This window comes from Ursus maritimus, unplaced genomic scaffold (genome assembly GCF_017311325.1).
Source record: "Ursus maritimus isolate PB19 unplaced genomic scaffold, ASM1731132v1 scaffold_33, whole genome shotgun sequence".
Taxonomy (NCBI): domain Eukaryota; kingdom Metazoa; phylum Chordata; class Mammalia; order Carnivora; family Ursidae; genus Ursus; species Ursus maritimus.
The window spans coordinates 29,416,477-29,433,929 of NW_024425897.1; the positions used below are offsets into that span (position 1 = coordinate 29,416,477).

Here is a 17,453-nt window from a genome sequence, read left to right on the forward strand (position 1 = left end):
AAACGTGGACGTGTCAAGATGGCATATTTCCCCCATCAGGCCTTGGGGAAGATGCTGGAACGGGTGACGCCCGAGAACACCCTGTGGGAACCAGGGAGCTTGTCCCTTTGGTCCTCGGCTGAGAAAGCGCAAATGTGTTTGTGTCCGTTACCCGTGAATACTGCTATGATTGCTGGCCTGTTTAAGGAGGAAGTAACGTGACTCTGTCATCTGGCGAGTAGGTTACTTAAAACAATGAATAAGTGTAGTGATCTGAAGGGGCACCTGCACCCAGTGTTTACAGCAGCAACGTGCACAACAGCCAAACTGTGGAAAGAGCCCAGACGTCCATCGACAGATGAACGGATAAAGATGTGGTAGAGATACAACAGAATATTACTCAGCCATCAAAAAGAAACTTGCCATTTACAACGATGTGGATGGAACTAGAGGGTATGATGCTGAGCGAAGTAAGTCAACCAGAGAAAGACAATTCTCATACAATCTCACCGATGTGTGGAATCTGAGAAACGAGGCAGAGGGTCATAGGGGAAGAGAGGAAAAAAGGAGGCAAGATGAAACCAGGGAGAGAGACAAACCATAAGAGACTCTTCGTCTCGGGAAACACACTGAGGGCTGCTGGGGGGAGGGAATGGGGTGGCTGGGGGATGGACATTGGGGAGGGTGTGCGATGGAACGAGCACTGGGTGTTACATGCAACTGATGAATCACTGACCTCTACCTCTGAAACTAGTGATACGCTATATGTTAATTAATTGAACTTAAATTTAAAAAACTACAGGTAGAATTTTTATACATTCCTGAAATGTTAAAATACAGAACAAAGGAGGAAAGAAGACAGGAGTGTACTGATGACGTTCAGGCACAAGAAGGCCTCGTCCCGAGCGGGACTGTTATTGCCCCGCAGAATAAGAGAAGACGTAGGTACAATTGTGACAAAGAAAACAGACTCAGGAAGCCAGAGAGAAAGACCGGAAACAATGAAACAGTTGAAGATTAGCTTCTGACCGGAAACCTCTGTTGGGAGTTCCTGACGTGGGCACAGGCATACAAGCTGTCCATGCGCGAGCATCCGTGTTTGGTATCTGCGTGTTTGAGCCCGGAGCGTGTCGTATCCGTGTTTCCCTTCCCAAACACCGATTCCACCAGCAGTCATACGTGAACAAACGCGACAAGTAACACAAAAAACCAGTAGTGAGCACACACCTTGCTGTGTGAGGAAAGGGAAATAGTGCCCGTGGGAGACCGGCCCTCTGGAGTCAGCCCGGCCTCGGTTTCCCAGAGGAGTCCGGGGGATGTCCATGAGGAAGCCCGGGACGAAGCCCGCATCCGAGAGACGGGATTGTGCAGGAAGCACGACTGCGTCCCTTGCGTAGGCAGTTCGGGCGTCTGGCGGTGGTGCCCCGGCAGCGGGCCTGGACTACCGCCCCAGACTACCGCCCCGACGGACGGCAAGTCCGGCCAGGCTCCAGCGGTCAGCAAGGCCCCAGCGAGGGGGGCGGGAAGCAGGTGGTGGGCGGCTGGGGCCAGGTGGGCCGTATGCGGCCCCCACGTACTGAGACGTGAGCTGCTTTCCTGTGCAGGTTGGTTTCCGTCTAGAAGTCTGTACCCGTTTAGCTCGACGTTTCCCGTGCCCCTCCCGCAGCCCCGTGAGCAACCCCGCGGCACAGAGCCGTGTTCCCAGACGTTATCCTGAGGTAGCGAAGGGTGTACTTTCAGGACAGACAAGATACCCAGCTCAATGCCGGTTTTTTAAAGTTTGTTTTAATATCAGCATATGATTTTGAGAACAAAATCTTCACGTAAAGGGCCGGTCAGTGCTCCTGAAGCCTATTTTCTGTTACATTCACAACCCACGTCCCGGCGCCTGGTGACAGTGCCTTCGTCCCCGTGTGGAGCCCCCCAGCCGTGCAGTCTGGTCTGTGCCGACGCCGTGCGGAGGCTGCGGAGGCAGCGGGAATGGCTCACGGACGTGCGGGCTGGCGGGCAGCAGACGTCCTGAGGACGCCCAGCATCCATCCCATAATGGGCCGAGGCTCAACCCCAGACGCCGCCCCGTCCGTTTCCTGAAATCCCCACCTCTGTCAGCGGCTGCCCCTGACGGTCTCACCCGGGGCCCAGACTTGCCCGGGGCCAGGCCTGCTGCAGCGACCACGTCTGGGGCCTGGCACGCGGAGGCAGTGCACCGCAGGACGAAGGCCCTTTCCGCCGGCTGCTCCCTCTGAAATCCAAGAAATCTATCTTTTGCTCACATATCCAGCAGCCACTGCTCAGGACTTTTCCGGAAAGGAGGTGGCTAAGCCCAGCAGGAGGCACGGGGTGGAAGGGTCTGTTCTGCAGAGGGCTCAGCCTGCCTGTCATCTGAGCCTGTCAGGGTGCCTTCTGTCTTCGCTCTTCCTGCGGACGGGAGAGGCAGAGACTCACGTAGCGCCACCTGCCCCGCCCCCGCAAGGGGCCCCCCAACTCCCAAGCAGCAGCAGCACCCAGCACTCGCTCAGAAAGTACAGTTCTGGCCCTGGCCCCCCTCCCAGGGCTGCGTGTCCCCGTCCCGCACACGTTGTCCGGTCTTCCCAGACACGAGACGTGTGTCGCGAGAGCGCCTCAGCCCCTCACCTTGACGGCTCGCTCCAGCTGGGACAAGGCCTCCTCGTACTGCGGGAGCAGCGGCTGCAGGATCTCGTTGGGGATGTCGTGCCGCGCCATCTCTGGCACCCCGGCTTCAGCCAGCATGCGGAGAAACTTCCTCTCCTGCAGGGAGACGAGCAGGAAGGGGGCCCATGTTCCGCGAGCAGTGCTGCCAGCAGAGGCCCCAGCCCCCCAGCCTCCAGCACACAAACCTGCACTTTGAGGAGCAGCGTGAAGGCCTGTCCAGTTTTTCCAGCGCGGGCGGTTCTCCCGACCCTGAAACCAAGCCCAACTACCTCCAGAACGGTGGCCCCCAGGGGTCTGGTGGGATGGGGGTTTCCCTCCAGGGATCCTCCCTCCAAAAGCACGGGACAGCCTCACCGGTGCACGTAGGTCCGCAGGTACTGGGGGGCGTCGTAGTTGATGACCCGCTGCACGCCCTGCACGTCAATGCCTCGAGCTGTGGCGTCTGTGCTGATGAGGCTGGGGAACGTGAGGGGCTGTGGGCCCTGCCCGAGGCCGGGAGCCCCCCACACCCCCCTCCTGGCCCTGCTAGGGAGGCCGCCGCACTCAGGAAGTGAGTTTCCCACAGAAAGCACCCTTCAGAGGGCCCAGGCTGGTACCCGGCATGAGCATTCCACTCCTCTCTTTCCAGGTACTCACAGCTGAATCTTGCCCTGCTCAAACTGCTTCAAGACCACCTTCCTCTGGCTGGGCCCGCAGCGGGAGGAGAACTCTGCCGCGGTCACACCTCCGAAAGCCTGGACTAGCAGGAAGAGCCTGGGTGGGAAAAGCCAGAGGCAGCAGGGTAGGCAGGGGAGGGAGGCTGCCTCCCCTCTGCTCCCGCTCTGCTCACTCGGGCCTCACCTGTGGGAGTTCTCGCGGGAGTTGGTAAAGCAGAGGACCCTCGAGAAATTCTTCTCCAGGATCAGGTGCAGGACGGCCAGTGGCTTAGTGCGGAGGCTGCAGGGCACGTAATGGTGCTGTGGGGACAGCACAGGGTTGGCCAGGCCCCAAGTGCCTGAGTGCCCCCCTCCCCGCCCCTGCGCGCCCCACTCACCGAGAGCCCTGCGGGGAAGGCGTACTTCCCGCCTGAGTCCCCGTCCTCATCCTCGTCCGCATCTCTGGGGCCTCTGCGCGCCAGCCTTGTGGAGAAGAGCCAGGGCTGGTAGAGGCCCAGCTGCTGCAGCTTCTCAGGGTTCTGCGTCAGGGTGGCCGAGAAGAGCAGTTTCTGCAGTGGCATCTGAGGACAAGAGATACTGAAAAGGGGAGTGGGTGGTGGGACAGCAGTCTTGGCCTGGCCACCCTCCTGGAGACTGACCGCCCCAGAACAAACCGGACCAGAATGGGGCAGAGGGGGTCTCAGAGACAGAGGGAAAGCATGACAGGGGGCCGTGCTGGGGCAGCCGCACCAAGTACGGGGCAGGGCTCAGCGTCAGGTACCTGGCAGCAGTGGTGGCCTGGGGCTGCCTCCTCTGGAGCAGAGCCAAGGGGTGGTCCTTGGCACCATCACTCCGGAAGACCGCCTCCACCACCCGGGGCAGCCAGGACTGGTGCATGCTGTCTATCATGCGGTCGGCCTCGTCGATGACCTAGGGGCAGCAGGAGTCCTGGTGTCTGGTGGCCAAGATCAGCATTGGCTCCAAACCCCAGCCTTCCTCCAGATGTGCAACGTACCAGGAAGCGGAGGTGCTGGAGGCTGAATCCTGGGGTCTGGTCGATGTGGTCCACCAGGCGGCCAGGGGTGGCCACCACTACGTCAGCCAAGCAGCGGAAGCCGTCTGCTCTGAGGAGCAGAATGACTCAGCAAAGGGCCCCATGCCGACCCCCCAACACCACTGGGAGCCTGCAGAGTGGGTCCAGATAGCCGCTTCCTATTCCCTGAGGAGCCCCAGCCCCACAGGACCTACGTCTTCTGGACAAGACTCTCCTGCTCCTTGACCAGTGACTTCTGCCCGGTGACCAAGGCGACGCGCAGAGGCGTGGCGTCTGTGTAGCTGTTGAACACTTTGCTCACCTGGAGAAAAAGCGGCCATCACCAACCGGGTAGCAAGCACCGCAGTGACACAGGTGCTAGGTTCGACCTGGAGGCGTGGGGCACCCGTACCTGCTGGGCCAGCTCCTTGGTGGGCAGCACGACCAAAGCACGGACCTGGCAAACAGCTCGACAGAGCAGGGCCTGGATGGCACGACAGTCACCTGAGTCAGCAGAGCCGGCTCCCCGCCTGTGGGGCCCACCTGGAGGGCGGGGGTGCTTACGCTCACCTGTACCACAGGAATGACGAAGGCCAAGGTCTTCCCACTGCCCGTCGGGGCAGAAACACAAAGGTCCCTGGGCCGGTAGCCACCTCGGGCCACCAGAAACCCGTTGGCTGTGCTCTCCAGGAGGGCAGGAATCACTGCTGCCTGGACTGGACAAAGGAGGAGACACAGGTCACGTCTGAACACAAATACCCGGAATCCGCAGAGGCACCGAAGCCAAAAGTAGCCTCACCCCTCATCTCTGACTTCTAGACTGGGCTGTTCTCGCTCAAGGACGGCACCAGAGCCTCTAGGAGCGCCAGGCCCAGGCGCCCAAGAATGTCAAAAACCCAGACAGCACATGATGCCGGATGTGCCTAGGGGCCCGTGTTCACAGCTGCTGCACTGCGGCCTTGTGTGGCTCTTGGTGCAGATGCTCTCGAAGCCGTGCCCCCCGCCCCCCAAGCACCTGGGAAGTAGGACGAGATGCCATGAGCCCGCAGTTTTTTCTGCATGTCTGGGTGGACTTCAGGGATGTCCTCGATAGGCACCAAGTCTTCGGTGACACTCTTTCCAACACAGCTTGGCTCAGCCAACCACGACGGTAGGAAAGGCTGGACCTACCGTAAAGAGAAAGAAACCAAGCGAATACTCCAGGGTCTGTGGGGCTAGGGAAGCAACACCCGCAGAAACCAAGAACTTAGGTACTCAAGCTGAAGAGGCCAGAGCAAGGTATGCCAACAAGCCTAGCTCATTTCCCAGCTTCTCCCCTGTCCCCCACCTTCCACACAGCCTTTAAAGGAATTAAGAAACACAAACCGGAAAGTGCAAAATCCCCCAGGGGGCTTCCTCTCACACCTAAGGTAACATCCACACCGGAGGTGCGCCTGCAGAGCCCTCCAGGACCTGGCACTCACCTGTCCCCAACCTCATTTCCTATCACTGGCTGAGCCCTAGCCATACAAACCTCTGTTCTCACACTCGGAAGCTCACTGCTGCCTCAGGGCCTTTGCGCCAGCCCCGCCTTCTGCTTGATGCTCACTTCCCCGTCCATCTTACCTGCGCTGATCCCAACTCAAGGTGGACCTCCACACGGGCACAGACACGAAGGTGCCCCAACACACCCTGGCAAGTCCACCACCTCCTTCCTGGCAATCACGGTCATCCCAGAGCCTTCCAGTTTGGTACTTACTTACTGAACACCTCCACCAAAATAAGAAAAAGACTAACTCAAAAGCCCGCTGAAAACCGCATCTTCTTTCCCGAGTGGGTGAGCACGGAAGAGAAACTCCTTAAACACACACGCCAAGTAAGTGAAATTAGTTTCAGACCCACTGTGACAACAACAAACCCACTTACCACACTCACAAAATCTTTTTTACAACTGAAAACAAAAAAGCTGAGCTTACACAGGACTCGAACTCCCAAAAGGAAAATTACAAGCCACACAACCGAAGTCCGCAGACGTTCACTTACTGAATACTTAGGAAGCCCCACAGGCGCGGCCCTCCGAGCTACCCCACGAGCACCGGCAGGACTGCGAACACCCACCCACAGCCAGTTCCCGGCTGAAGCAAAGTCGTCGAAGGCTTCCCTTCCCACCCCGGGCCTCTCACCTTTGGCGCCCTGTTTCTTCCAAAGCCCCCGAGCAGGAGGGCGCGGGCTGGAGGCCCCGACGCCTCTCCGGGGGGCCGTTCCCCTGGGTCTTCCGGCGGCCCCGCGCCCTCGGCGTCCGCGCCGCTCTCTCCCGGCGCCTCCTCGCTGCTCCCTGCGCGGCAGAAACGGGCCGGGGCGGCGCGTCAGCCCCCCCGCGGACCCGGATCCCACGGCCGCGCCCGCGTCCCTGCCCGGCCCCACCTGTGTCCTCGTCGTCCACTTTCCGCCGCTTCCCCTTCGGCTCGTGCGGGCTCCCCGCCGCCCCGCCGCCCTCGCGCCTCCGCGCTCTGCGCGGCCGCCGCCGCCGCCGCCCCGCCGCCTCCGACGCCCGCGCGGCCTCCTGCTGTGCCGGCTGCTTTTGCTGCTGCCGCTCTCGGGCCCGGCACTGCAGCCGCTCCAGCAGCGCGCGCGCCCGGCCGTCCGCCTCGGCCTCTGCCCCGGCCGCCTCGGGGCCCGCGTACCGCGCGACGTGGAAGAGCGCCATGCCGGCCGGCCGCACGTCTCCCGGCGAGACGCGCCGTGATGATGGTGGAGGCGCGGGGCGGTGTCGTCGGGGGCCGGGCGGCGGCGGCAGCGGCGGCGCGGGCAGGAGACCCGGGCGCAGAGGTGACGTCACAGCGGCGCCGGGCGGTGGCGGCCGCGTGCAGGAGGCTCCGGCGCGGGGCGGTGACGTCCGCGGAGGCCTGGCGGCGGCGCGCGTGTCCGGGTGTCTGTCGCGTGGAGCGGTGGCATCAGCGGCATGGAGCGGGACCCCGGTCCCGAGGGCGTGCGCCGGGCCCTGGGCCGCCTGGTGGAGGCGGTGCTGGCGAGCCGGGGCGAGGCCAACGCAGTATTCGACATCCTAGCGGTGCTGCAGGTGGGGGGGCGCGGCGGTCTGAGGCCGGCGTCGGAGGCTGGGGAGGGGGTTTTGGGGAGCGCGGGACCGGAGGCTCGGGTGGGCGGGTGACGTCGGGGCAGGGCGTGGGGCAGCAGTGGGCATGGGGGGGGTCCCCGTGACCAGCCTGTCCCTGCAGTCCGAGGACCACGAAGAGACCCAGGAGGCGGTGCGCGCGTGCAGCCGCCTTTTCGGGGCCCTGCTGGAGCGGGGAGAGCTGTTTGTGGGCCAGCTGCCCTCGGAGGACACGGTCATGGCAGGTGAGCGTCCCCGGGGGCGCTGGGCTGCCCTGCGCTTCCCGGCCTCGGCTCTGGGAAGGCCCGGGGAGACTTGGCCCCCAAGCCGCACCGGTGGGCCCGCGGGTCAGTGGAGGCTCACAGAGCTGTGGGTGGGGGATGGTGCTGGGGGCTGGCTGGGGTTCGGCAGAGACACCCTTATGGTCTGGTTGCCACGGGGTTACCAGGGCGTCTGCTCCTGAGATCTGATGCTGTCTGATTGTCTGGTCAGCATCTGATGAAGCTGCGGTCCTGTGTCATCACCCCTCGGTCATTCAGGTCTTGGGATAAAGCGAGGGGGAGGGACTGTGCCCTCGGGTTAGGAGGTTCTTTCGTCCCACCCCAGGTCTGGGGGCGCAGTGACCGTTTGCACCATTTCCCTGACAGGGCTGGGTGGAGAGTAGTGGGCGTGTGTGGGCTGACCCTGTTGCAACCCGCAGGGTCCCAGGGGGCCACGCGCAAGTACAAGGTGTGGATGAGGCATCGTTACCGCAGCTGCTGCAACCGTCTGCAGGAGCTTCTGACTCACCCCTCCTTTGAGGTCAAGGTGAGTCTCGCTGACCTCCGGCATTCCATGCACCCCCAGCTGTGGTTGTCCACATGCACAGAGGCAGGGCTGAGGCTGCCTGCGTCGGCCTGGTGACCAGTTTTGTTCAGGTCCGGGTACTTGTGGGGGAGCTGTGTCAAGCGTACTTGGGTTTGCGTGCTGGGGGGAGGTCTGTGGCCATGCCTGCAGCGGGCATGACCTGTGGTAGGGGCGCCTTGGCCACTCTGCTACCCACTGTCCCCAGGAGCTGGCTGTCAGCACTCTCATGAAGTTTGTGCAGCTGGAAGGAGCTCACCCCCTGGAGAAACCTAAGTGGGATGGCTACTACCTGTTCCCTCGCCAGCTTTTCAAGGTGGGGTGCACGGGGGCGAGTGGGGGGAACAGAAACCCCCCGCCAGAGCTGGGATGAGCCCTGGCGCAGGTGGCTAGTGCATGCGGTGCGTTTGCCATGCCCTCCCCTGTGGGAGGGGGTGAGGCTGCCAGCTCACTGGTCTCCTAGGGCAGTCCCTTGGTCGTGGGGCTGATGCACTGACGCCCACCTCCCTGCCCGGCACCCAGGCGGTGGTGGAAGGCCTTCTCTCTCCAGAGGACGACTGCTCGCTGCTTCTGTCCCGGTTCCAGGAGTACTTGGAACATGACGACATCCGCTACCACACGATGCAGGCAGCCACGGGTGTCGTGGGTCGCGTTGCTGACAGGTACCCGGAGGTGAGCTGGCTGGGTCCTGTGGCCTGGGGACAGGTGGGCGGTGGCCATGCCCGTGCTCAGGCCAGGTCTTCTGCAGGTGCCGCTCACGTTCTGGAACAATGCTTTCACGCTGTTGTCGGCTGTAGGCCTCCCCCGCCAGGAGTGCAGCACCTCCAGCTTCTACGTGAAGCACGTGGGTGAGTGTCCGGGGCCGGCGGGCTGCCTCCTCTCCCGCACACCCGCTGACTCCTGCCTTCCTTGCAGAGCTCTCACGCACGTGGAAAGTCGTTCATCTGAAGGTGAGACGCTCTAGGGGGGTCGGTGGCCTTCCTGGGAGGGGGGGCTCCTTTCGTACGGAGGCAGCATGTGTGGGACAGGAAGAGGACTAGCCACCCCTTGCCTGGCTTGGGCAGCCACGGGGGTCCCTCACAGGGACCGGGAGCGGGGTGGGGGAGGTGCACAGGTACCTAGTTCCTAGGCTCGCAGCAGGCCCTTGCTGTGGGCGGTCACGGACACGATGCTCACCTGCTCCCCTACCACCAGGATCCAGGCTGGGTGTTTCCTCTCGTCTCGTCGGGAGTTGTTGGGTTTGGGGTTTTGAGCTTCTCCTTCCACAGGGCAAGGGGAAACTGGTGTCCCTCCTGGGGGCAGGGGGCGGGGTGGGAACCTTGTGTGCAGCTCCGACACATCTCATGTGCTGCTGCAGGAGCACAGGAAGGCCTTCCAGCTGATGTGGCTCGGCTTCCTCAAGCACAAGGTAGGGACGGGGTGGGCGGGGAGTGGGCGCCCTGGGGAGCAGGCGCTCCTGGTCTGGGCCCTATGGCTCCCAGGGCTCTTGGAGCGGGGCAGGTGCGCCCATACCTGCTGCTCCCTGCCAGCTGCCGCTCAGCCTCTGCAAGAAGGTGCTGGTGATCATGCACGACTCCATCCTGCCCCACCTGGCGCAGCCCAGCCTCATGATCGACTTCCTGACCCGCGCCTACGACATGGGTGAGTGCTGAGCTCCCGCGTGTGGGGCCGTGTCTGCCAGCGGTCGGGGCTCCTGCAGCTGTGTGGCTGGCGGGAAAGCCTGCTTTCCCTCCTGGGCTGGACTGAGGAGGGCGGCTCTGTGGCTGGTGGCCTCCAGCTTTGTTGGACTCACCCCTGGGCTGGAGGGGTGAGGTGGGCTGGGGCTTCACAGCCGCACGTGTGTCTGCAGGGGGAGCCATCAGTCTCTTGGCCTTGAACGGACTTTTCATCCTGATTCACCAGCACAACCTGTGAGTGTTCGTCCGGGAGGCGTCTGCCCGAGGCTGGGGAGCCGGCTGGCCCGTCCCTGGGGGGGGTTGGGCTGGAGAAGGGCAGGGGAGGGGACTGAGCCCCTGGAAGCCACTACCTATCCCTTCGTTATCCGCTTCCATCCCCGTGCCTGAATGTCACTTACACGCCTCCTCCCCCCGCAGCGAGTACCCAGATTTCTACCGGAAGCTCTATGGCCTCCTGGACCCGTCTGTCTTTCACGTCAAGTACCGGGCCCGGTTTTTCCACTTGGCCGATCTCTTCCTGTCGTCCTCGTGAGTGCCAGAGGCGGGGCTGAGACCCCAAGTGGGGACTGGGGTGTTGGGCGAGGGGGTCTCACTCACACCCACCATCCTACCCAGCCATCTGCCCGCCTACCTGGTGGCTGCCTTTGCCAAGCGCTTGTCCCGCCTGGCCCTGACGGCGCCCCCAGAGGCCCTGCTCATGGTCCTGCCTTTCATCTGTAATTTGCTGCGCCGGCACCCCGCCTGCCGCGTCCTCGTGCACCGCCCTCTGGGCCCTGGTGAGTGCGACTGGGAGTTCTGGGGGCCTGCCGCCTGCAGCCAGTACGCCGGGGGCCGGTCATAGAATAGGCCCTGGGTCTCGTTTGTAGAGCTGGATGCCGACCCCTATGACCCCGACGAGGAGGACCCTGCCAAGAGCCGAGCTCTGGAGAGTTCCCTGTGGGAGCTGCAGGTGAGCCTGGTGGGCATGTCACCCCACCTCCCGGCTCACCTGGGCGTGTGCCGCCATCCCGGTGCCCTGGCTGCCCGGGGAGGGAGTGGTGACGTCGCGCGTGCTCCACAGGCCCTCCAGCGGCATTACCACCCTGACGTGTCCCAGGCTGCCAGCGTCATCAACCAGGCTCTGTCCGTGCCTGAGGTCAGCATCGCGCCACTGCTGGAGCTCACAGCGTTTGAGGTGAGGCAGGGACGCTGAGGGCGGGTGGCCGGGGTGCAGGAACTGCGCAGTGTGGGAGTGTCCGTTTGTCCGTCCCTTGCAGGTCTTTGAGCGAGACCTGAAGAAGAAGGGCCAGGAGTCAGTGCCACTGGAGTTCATCCCTGCCCAGGGTCTGTTGGGCCGGCAGGACGATCTCTGTGCCCAGCACTTCACGCTCAGCTGACCCTGTGGCCTCCCCCCCACCCCCATAAGTGGTTTTATAGGAGAGCAATTGGGGTGGGCTGTGGGCAGCTAGGCAGGGGTCTGGGGAGGCGCTGAACTTGTCTCTTGGCTCCTCTGGCGGCTGTTTCCACAGTGCTGGCCACGCTGTGTCCACTTACATCACTACCCCCGCCCCTGCCTGCTGTGCACGTGGCCTCCACTGGAAGGTGGTGTCCAGGGGCCTCTCACTTTGCTAACCCTGGTGGGGAGGACCAAGGTGGGTGCTGGGGGAAGGGGCGCTACAGAAGTGGCTCCTGCCACGGGGCCTCCAGCCACAGGGGGCTCCAGGTGCATGGGTGGTGGTTTCTGCAAGCTTCCCTGGGTGTCCCAGACTCTCCCAGTCCCCTCATATCCAGGAGGGGTCTGGCCCACGCCCCCCCCTTTCCACTGCAGTGGACTCCGTGACCCAGGAGTGACAGTTGAGGGTTCTCTGTCCTGGTTAGTCTTGGGGTGCACAGCAAGCGCTGGTTCCCGGCCACGTCCTGAGGAGGACCCTTTGTCCCCTGACCCCGGGTCTTGGCGTGTGTGCGCCCCGTCAGAGGGAGTTACTGCTGGAGGCCGCCTCACCCTTCCATCCTGTCCCCAAGCAGAGTGTGCACCGGCAGCCACGGGCCAATCGCTTATTTTGTTCCGGGGTGTTTATTCTTTTGAGGCCCCGTTTCTGTCAGGCCAGCCTGGTTCTCGAGCCCACGTTTCTTCTTAAAAACCTGCTTGTCTGCGGATACAGGAGTCACGGGTGTGATGGCAGCTCACGTGGCTGGGGGGTCTGGTGGAGGCACGGGGGGAGTGGAGAGCCTGGGAGGGGAGACCCCGGTTGCCCTGTGGTCTCCTGAGTTCCTGGCACACCCCCATCCCACAGGAGTGCCCTGGGGTCACAGCAGGCAATAATTTGGGCGGTTTGGCCTCTAGGGAGCTGCTCCAGTGGCCGAGGACCCTGGTGTGCCTAGTGGGGGCTTTGCCCAAGTGGCGAAGGAGCACCTCCTCTGTGTGCAGCCCCACCCCCAGCTGTACTGCCCTGCCTCTGTCCCAAGCCGGTCCCTGCCCCGGGGCCTTTGCACTGCTGTTCCCACAGCTTTCCCCTCCTTTGCCCCTGGCTTTCCGACCCCTGGCTGATGAGGCTTGCAGAGACCTCTGCTGAGCATCCTGTGTGTAACCACATTTTGTGCGTCCCACATGGCACTCACTTCATCTTTGTGGCCCTGCTGCCCTGCAGTAGTCCGCAGACTGTCCCTGCCGGCCTTCGCAAGGACCGAGGAGGTCTCGTTACTGGACTTGCCTCGCCCCTGGGGCCCAGGACTTTCCTGGCACGGGGGAGCGGCTCGCGCACATTGCGGGGGATGGTCTCGAGTCTCCTGAGGAGCCTGCTACCAGGAGACTCACGTGCCAGAGGCCGTCAGTGCCCCCCATCCTTGGTGCGGGGACACCAGGGAGCAGTGTGGATGGGCTGAGGCCTCACACAGATTGAGAAATGCCATTGATTTTTTTAAAGTTAAATTATAAAAGGCTTAAGTAGGTGTTTCTGATTTTTTTTAAATTTAGCATTGTGTGTTCTGTATAGACGTTCTCATTTTGGCAGATTTGGGACGCCCACCTCCTGGACACCCCCGTCGGCCACACCCCTGACCCCCAGGGCCGGGCAGCTGCACTTGGCCACATTTGGCATTGGGCCGGGGTTTCTTTTTTATTTTATTTTTTCAAGAGATTTTTATTAGTCGAGTGAGCAAGCGTGGCGGGGGGGGCAGAGGGACAAAGAGGGACAAGCAGACTCCCCGCTGAGCTTAGAGCCTGATGCAGGGCTGATCCATGACCCCGAGATCATGACCTGATCTGAGCCCCCCAGGCTGGTGCTTCTCCGCCTCTCGTCCAGGTGGCCGTTTGGGTGGTTGGGTGAGTGGACGCGGGGTGGGGGCAGGGACAGGTGGAGGAACTGGGCAGGGCAGCCCCACTGGGGTGGCCAGGACAGCCTCTGAGGCTTCTGGGCTGGGAGCCTGAGCACCTGACGGACTTCGGGCTGCTGGTCTGGGGGTGTTAGAGTTCAGATGGTTGGGGCTCCGGAACCTTCCGGGATCTGAGTGAAAGTGCTGGAGTGGGGCCTAGGGTCTGCCCTTGTAGAGGCTCCCTGGCCAGGCAGCCACTGTCCTAGGAGGGCTGCACATGCCCTGGCGGAGCACCTCTGCGCGAAGGGCCCTTCTCCCCATTCGCGGCTCCAGCCTGTCTGCCATGGCAGCCCCAGGGCTGTGGCCTCCTTGTCTTCCGCGGCAGCTCGTGGCCGTCCCTGTGGGGGCAGCTGCCCACGTCAAGTGTCCCCGAGATGCTGGCTGCCAGCAGTGTGCAGTGGTCTGAGTACCGCCCGTCTGCAGGGACCGTGAGGGCGGCACCCCAGTGCCCGGGATGATGGCCAGCACTTGTTTCCTGTAGCAGAGCTCTCGGAACCGGCCTTCCGGGGTCTGAGGTGCCACGGGCTCCCCTCCGGTGCAGAGGCCTCTGCCTGTTGGGGCTCATACGGTGCTGACCACAACCCCGTGAGCGTCCCGAGGCCTGTGGCCCGTGGACTGCGGGGATGGGCTGCTCCAGGCTCCACCCCAGAGCTGTGGCATCTCCGCCCTTGGAGGCAAAACGGTGATTTCCTGCAAACCAACTGCTTGTTCTTTAATTAAAACACGGTTCTGGGTGTATTAATCACCTTTAAATTACAGAAGCAATACAAAGCTGATCGTAAGAATTCCAGTGGAAGCCGGCGCACAGGGAGACAGGGAGGCATTGTTCCCCAAGATCGCCCGCTCTCGGGTGGGACCCACGGTTCCCAGCCTTGGTACCTGACGCTTAACACCCACTGTTCATCCCCCAGCGCCAGCATTGCTGTTCCTGGCCCGGGAGCAGCTGCTCACGCAGCGCCCCACCCGCTCCGCCGTGGGCCGTGAGCTGGCCACGCTGGTCCCGCTCTCGCTGCGCTCTCTCGCACCTCTCCCAGGCCACGGAGCCCACGGCCCAGCCTCTGGCGGAGTCCAAGCTTTGTTTGCCACTGGGCACGTCGGCTCGCCCTAGCTTGAGGTGCAGTTTTTAAAAAGCACTTTTTTTGGAGGGGCAGCTGGGTGGCTCAGTGGGCTCGGCCTCCAGATCAGGCTCCATGGGGAGTCTGCTTGAGAGTCTCTCTTCCTCTGCCCCTCCCTGCACGTGATCTAAAATAAATCTTAGAAACGCTTTTTTTGGGGGGGGACTTTCAGATACTCTTTCAGTATAACTGTGTGTTATGCAATATGTGGGACGTCGTTACACTAAACTCTAAATTTGGGATGAAACCCCTACTATAAATTAACCATTGTTTTAAAAGATTTTATTTATTTATTTGACAGAGACAGACAGCCAGTGAGAGAGCGAACACAGGCAGGGGGAGTGGGGGAGAGAGAAGCAGGCTCCCACCAAGCAGGGAGCCCGATGCGGGGCTCGATCCCAGGACCCTGGGATCATGACCTGAGCCGAAGGCAGACGCTTAACGGCTGAGCCACCCAGGCGCCCGAGATTAGCCGTTTAACGTGCATGATTCAGTGCCATTTGGTACATCTATGCTGTGTGACCCATCTGGATCTAGTTCCAGAACTTTCCGACACCTGCTCAGGTGCAAGCCCCTAACAGGCTGGCTGGGAGTCCTGCACTCCGAGCTTGGGCAGCCCTAGTCCTCAGGCAGGAACCGGCAACCTTGGTGGACATGAGGCATTGGGCTGAGGAGCCTGGCTCTGTAGGAAGAAGGTCGTGCCCCAGGCTTCCCTGTGTGCTGGGCCTATCCTGTAGTCTGGTGTCTGGTGGAGTACGGAACCCAGTGCAAACTGAGGGCTGGCCTCTGCCCGGCCCCCAGGAGGGACGCAGGCCTGGAGCGCCCTGTCCAGTAGGAGTGCTGGCTGCCTGGACCCGGCCATTCGGAGTCCACGTGCAGCTCACACTGGGGCTTTGGGCCACACGGCATCCTCTCCACCTTGGAAGGGGCTGGACGCCAGCAGCCCCCACGGCCCCGTAAAGACTGGACACCAAGGCGGGAGCCCCCCGGTTGGCAGGGCCCAGTGCGTGCTGTCACACATTGGGGCTAGGGAGCCGATTCTGTGGCCCCATGGGGACGACCCCAGAGGTGGCTGTTTGGGGACCCCCTGGGCCTCCCCTGTGCCCTTCCCCTGGGTGATGTTAACCCGTGTCCCTTCCCCGCAGTAAACTCTGACAGTAAGAACAATAGTTCTCAGGGAGTTCGGGGGTCCTCCCATGGGGTTGTCCAACCTGAGGGGGTCTCAGGGACCCTGGACTGGCCCTAGGGGTCAGACGTGGGGGGCGTCTCAGGGACCCCAGACTGGCCGTGGATGTCAGATGTGAGGGGTCTCAGGGACCCCAGACTTGCTGTGGATGTCAGACATTAGGGCATCTCAGGGACCCCAGGCTGGCTGTGGGGGTCAGACAGGGGGGTCTTGGGGACCCCAGACTGGCCATGGATGTCAGACATGAGGGGGTCTCAGGGACCCTGGACTGGCTGTGGGGGTCAGATGTATGTTGTCTCAGGGACCCCGGACTTGCTGTGGATGTGAGATGTGGGGGGTCTCAGGGACCCCAGAGTGGCTGTGGGGGTCAGATGTGGGGTGGGGTCTCAAGGAAATGGGTGTGCATGACATTGGGAGACCCTGAGAAAGGGGATCCCTGCACCTGCTCCCCCAATAAGCACTAACAGGGGCAAAGCCCCCATGACAGGAGCTCATAGGTCATCAGGCAGAGCAAGGTGAGTAGAAAATGTCGGTGCAGGCGGCCTTGGATGGAGCGTCCAGAACCGACGTCCAGGCCCTGGGGCAGCAGGGCAGGCAGGAGCCTCCTGTGTGGTCTCAGGACAGCATGGTTGGTTGGGATGATGGGCCTTTCAGTGTGTCGGGGAGGGCAGGTAGTGGAGGGGGGCACTCAGGGGTCCCAAGGGCTGTGGCTGTGTGTGACCCAGGGTCGGATCCCACGGATGGCCTGGCCCCTCCCTCTGTCCCTCCACTTGGGGCAGCAGTGGCCTCCCCTCCCCCTCATCACCATGTTGCCAACCTCACACTGTCAACGCTACTTCTCTCTTCCCGGCCCATACATCCCTCCCCGACACCACCCAACCCAGGGGAAAGGGGGAGCCTGACCGACAGAGACCCCACTCCTGCCATGTTCAGAATACGAGCTGAAGACAGAATGTGTATGTCTTTGCAGACACGCAGGGGTGCAGCGTTTCCTGCCCTGCGAGCAGGTGCATGGGGAGCTTGGGCCGTGCCTCTTCAAGGGGCCAGGGATACAGCGCCCCTCCCTGTGCCGTGAGCGGCTCCGGGCTGACTGCCCCTTCTCCCGGCACAGAGACTCCAATGCCTGCAGGCCCAGAGTTTTAGACAAACTCAAAGGTCCTGTTGGACCCTCGCTGAGGCCAGTGTTGACTGAGCACCTACTGTGTGTGTGGGCGTCCTGTTCGGTCCTCGCTGCGCACTCCTGGCAAAGCCTCTCAAGGGAGCCTCTCCCTCCCTCCTTCAGTCCCTCATGCCCTGTCGCCTCCAGGAGGTGAGTGGGGCTGGCGGGCGATGAAGTCACAGTCACCTAAGTCATGCAGCCCATCTGGTGAGATGTGGCGTATCCGTCCCGCTGATAAGGAGCACTCATGCACTTGCCTGGCATTTAGCAAATTAGCTGCGGACAATTTGATGTCTGCAGGCGTACTTCCTGAGAGGTCAGTCAGTGCGAGGAGCTTGGCGAGGGTCCCCCGCCCCCGTAAGTGCTTTCCCGCCGGACTGCGCCCCTGCGCCCGGTTTGCTCGCCTCTGTGGGAGAGGATGGTCCGCTAACGGAAGCCGCCAGCCTCACCGCCACTTTCAGGAGCGGAGTGGTGAAGGTTGTGGCTTTGGCGTCCACCAGCCGGGCCTGCACCCCCAGCCTCAGCTGTCCCACGCACACAGGGGCTGAGCCAGGTGCCAGGGCTGCACACAATTCCTCCAGCGCTTAGCAGCTAGAAACTCAGCTGTCTGCAAAGGGCCAGAGTGGCTGGTGTGGCGCTGTGGCCCCATGCAGCAGCTTGCCCGCGCCACTGTGGAGCGCGGCAGGGCACGGGGGGGGGGGGGGGGGGGGGG

The 17,453-nt window shown here is 62.4% G+C and overlaps 2 protein-coding genes across 2 annotated transcripts; one reads left to right on the forward strand and one right to left on the reverse strand.

Annotated features, from left to right (window-relative positions):
- Nucleotides 1-1,745: 1,745 nt before the first annotated feature.
- DDX51 (DEAD-box helicase 51) lies at nt 1,746-7,021 on the reverse strand. The gene is given in 15 exon segments (XM_040620057.1): nt 1,746-2,397; nt 2,614-2,748; nt 2,838-2,901; nt 3,007-3,108; nt 3,289-3,405; nt 3,493-3,608; nt 3,686-3,884; nt 4,069-4,217; nt 4,303-4,411; nt 4,536-4,642; nt 4,733-4,804; nt 4,891-5,036; nt 5,336-5,486; nt 6,483-6,641; nt 6,644-7,021. Coding segments are annotated over 15 exon segments (2,016 nt in total). The 5' UTR covers nt 7,007-7,021; the 3' UTR covers nt 1,746-2,370.
- Nucleotides 7,022-7,191: 170 nt separating this feature from the next.
- On the forward strand, nt 7,192-12,063 carry NOC4L (nucleolar complex associated 4 homolog). The gene is made up of 15 exons (XM_040620058.1): nt 7,192-7,378; nt 7,536-7,656; nt 8,112-8,218; nt 8,463-8,570; nt 8,777-8,926; nt 9,003-9,102; nt 9,170-9,204; nt 9,612-9,662; nt 9,784-9,895; nt 10,104-10,164; nt 10,348-10,458; nt 10,546-10,706; nt 10,797-10,879; nt 10,991-11,104; nt 11,187-12,063. Exons 1-15 carry the CDS (start codon nt 7,262-7,264, stop codon nt 11,304-11,306), a joined length of 1,551 nt encoding a protein of 516 aa, XP_040475992.1. The 5' UTR covers nt 7,192-7,261; the 3' UTR covers nt 11,307-12,063.
- Nucleotides 12,064-17,453: the final 5,390 nt, after the last annotated feature.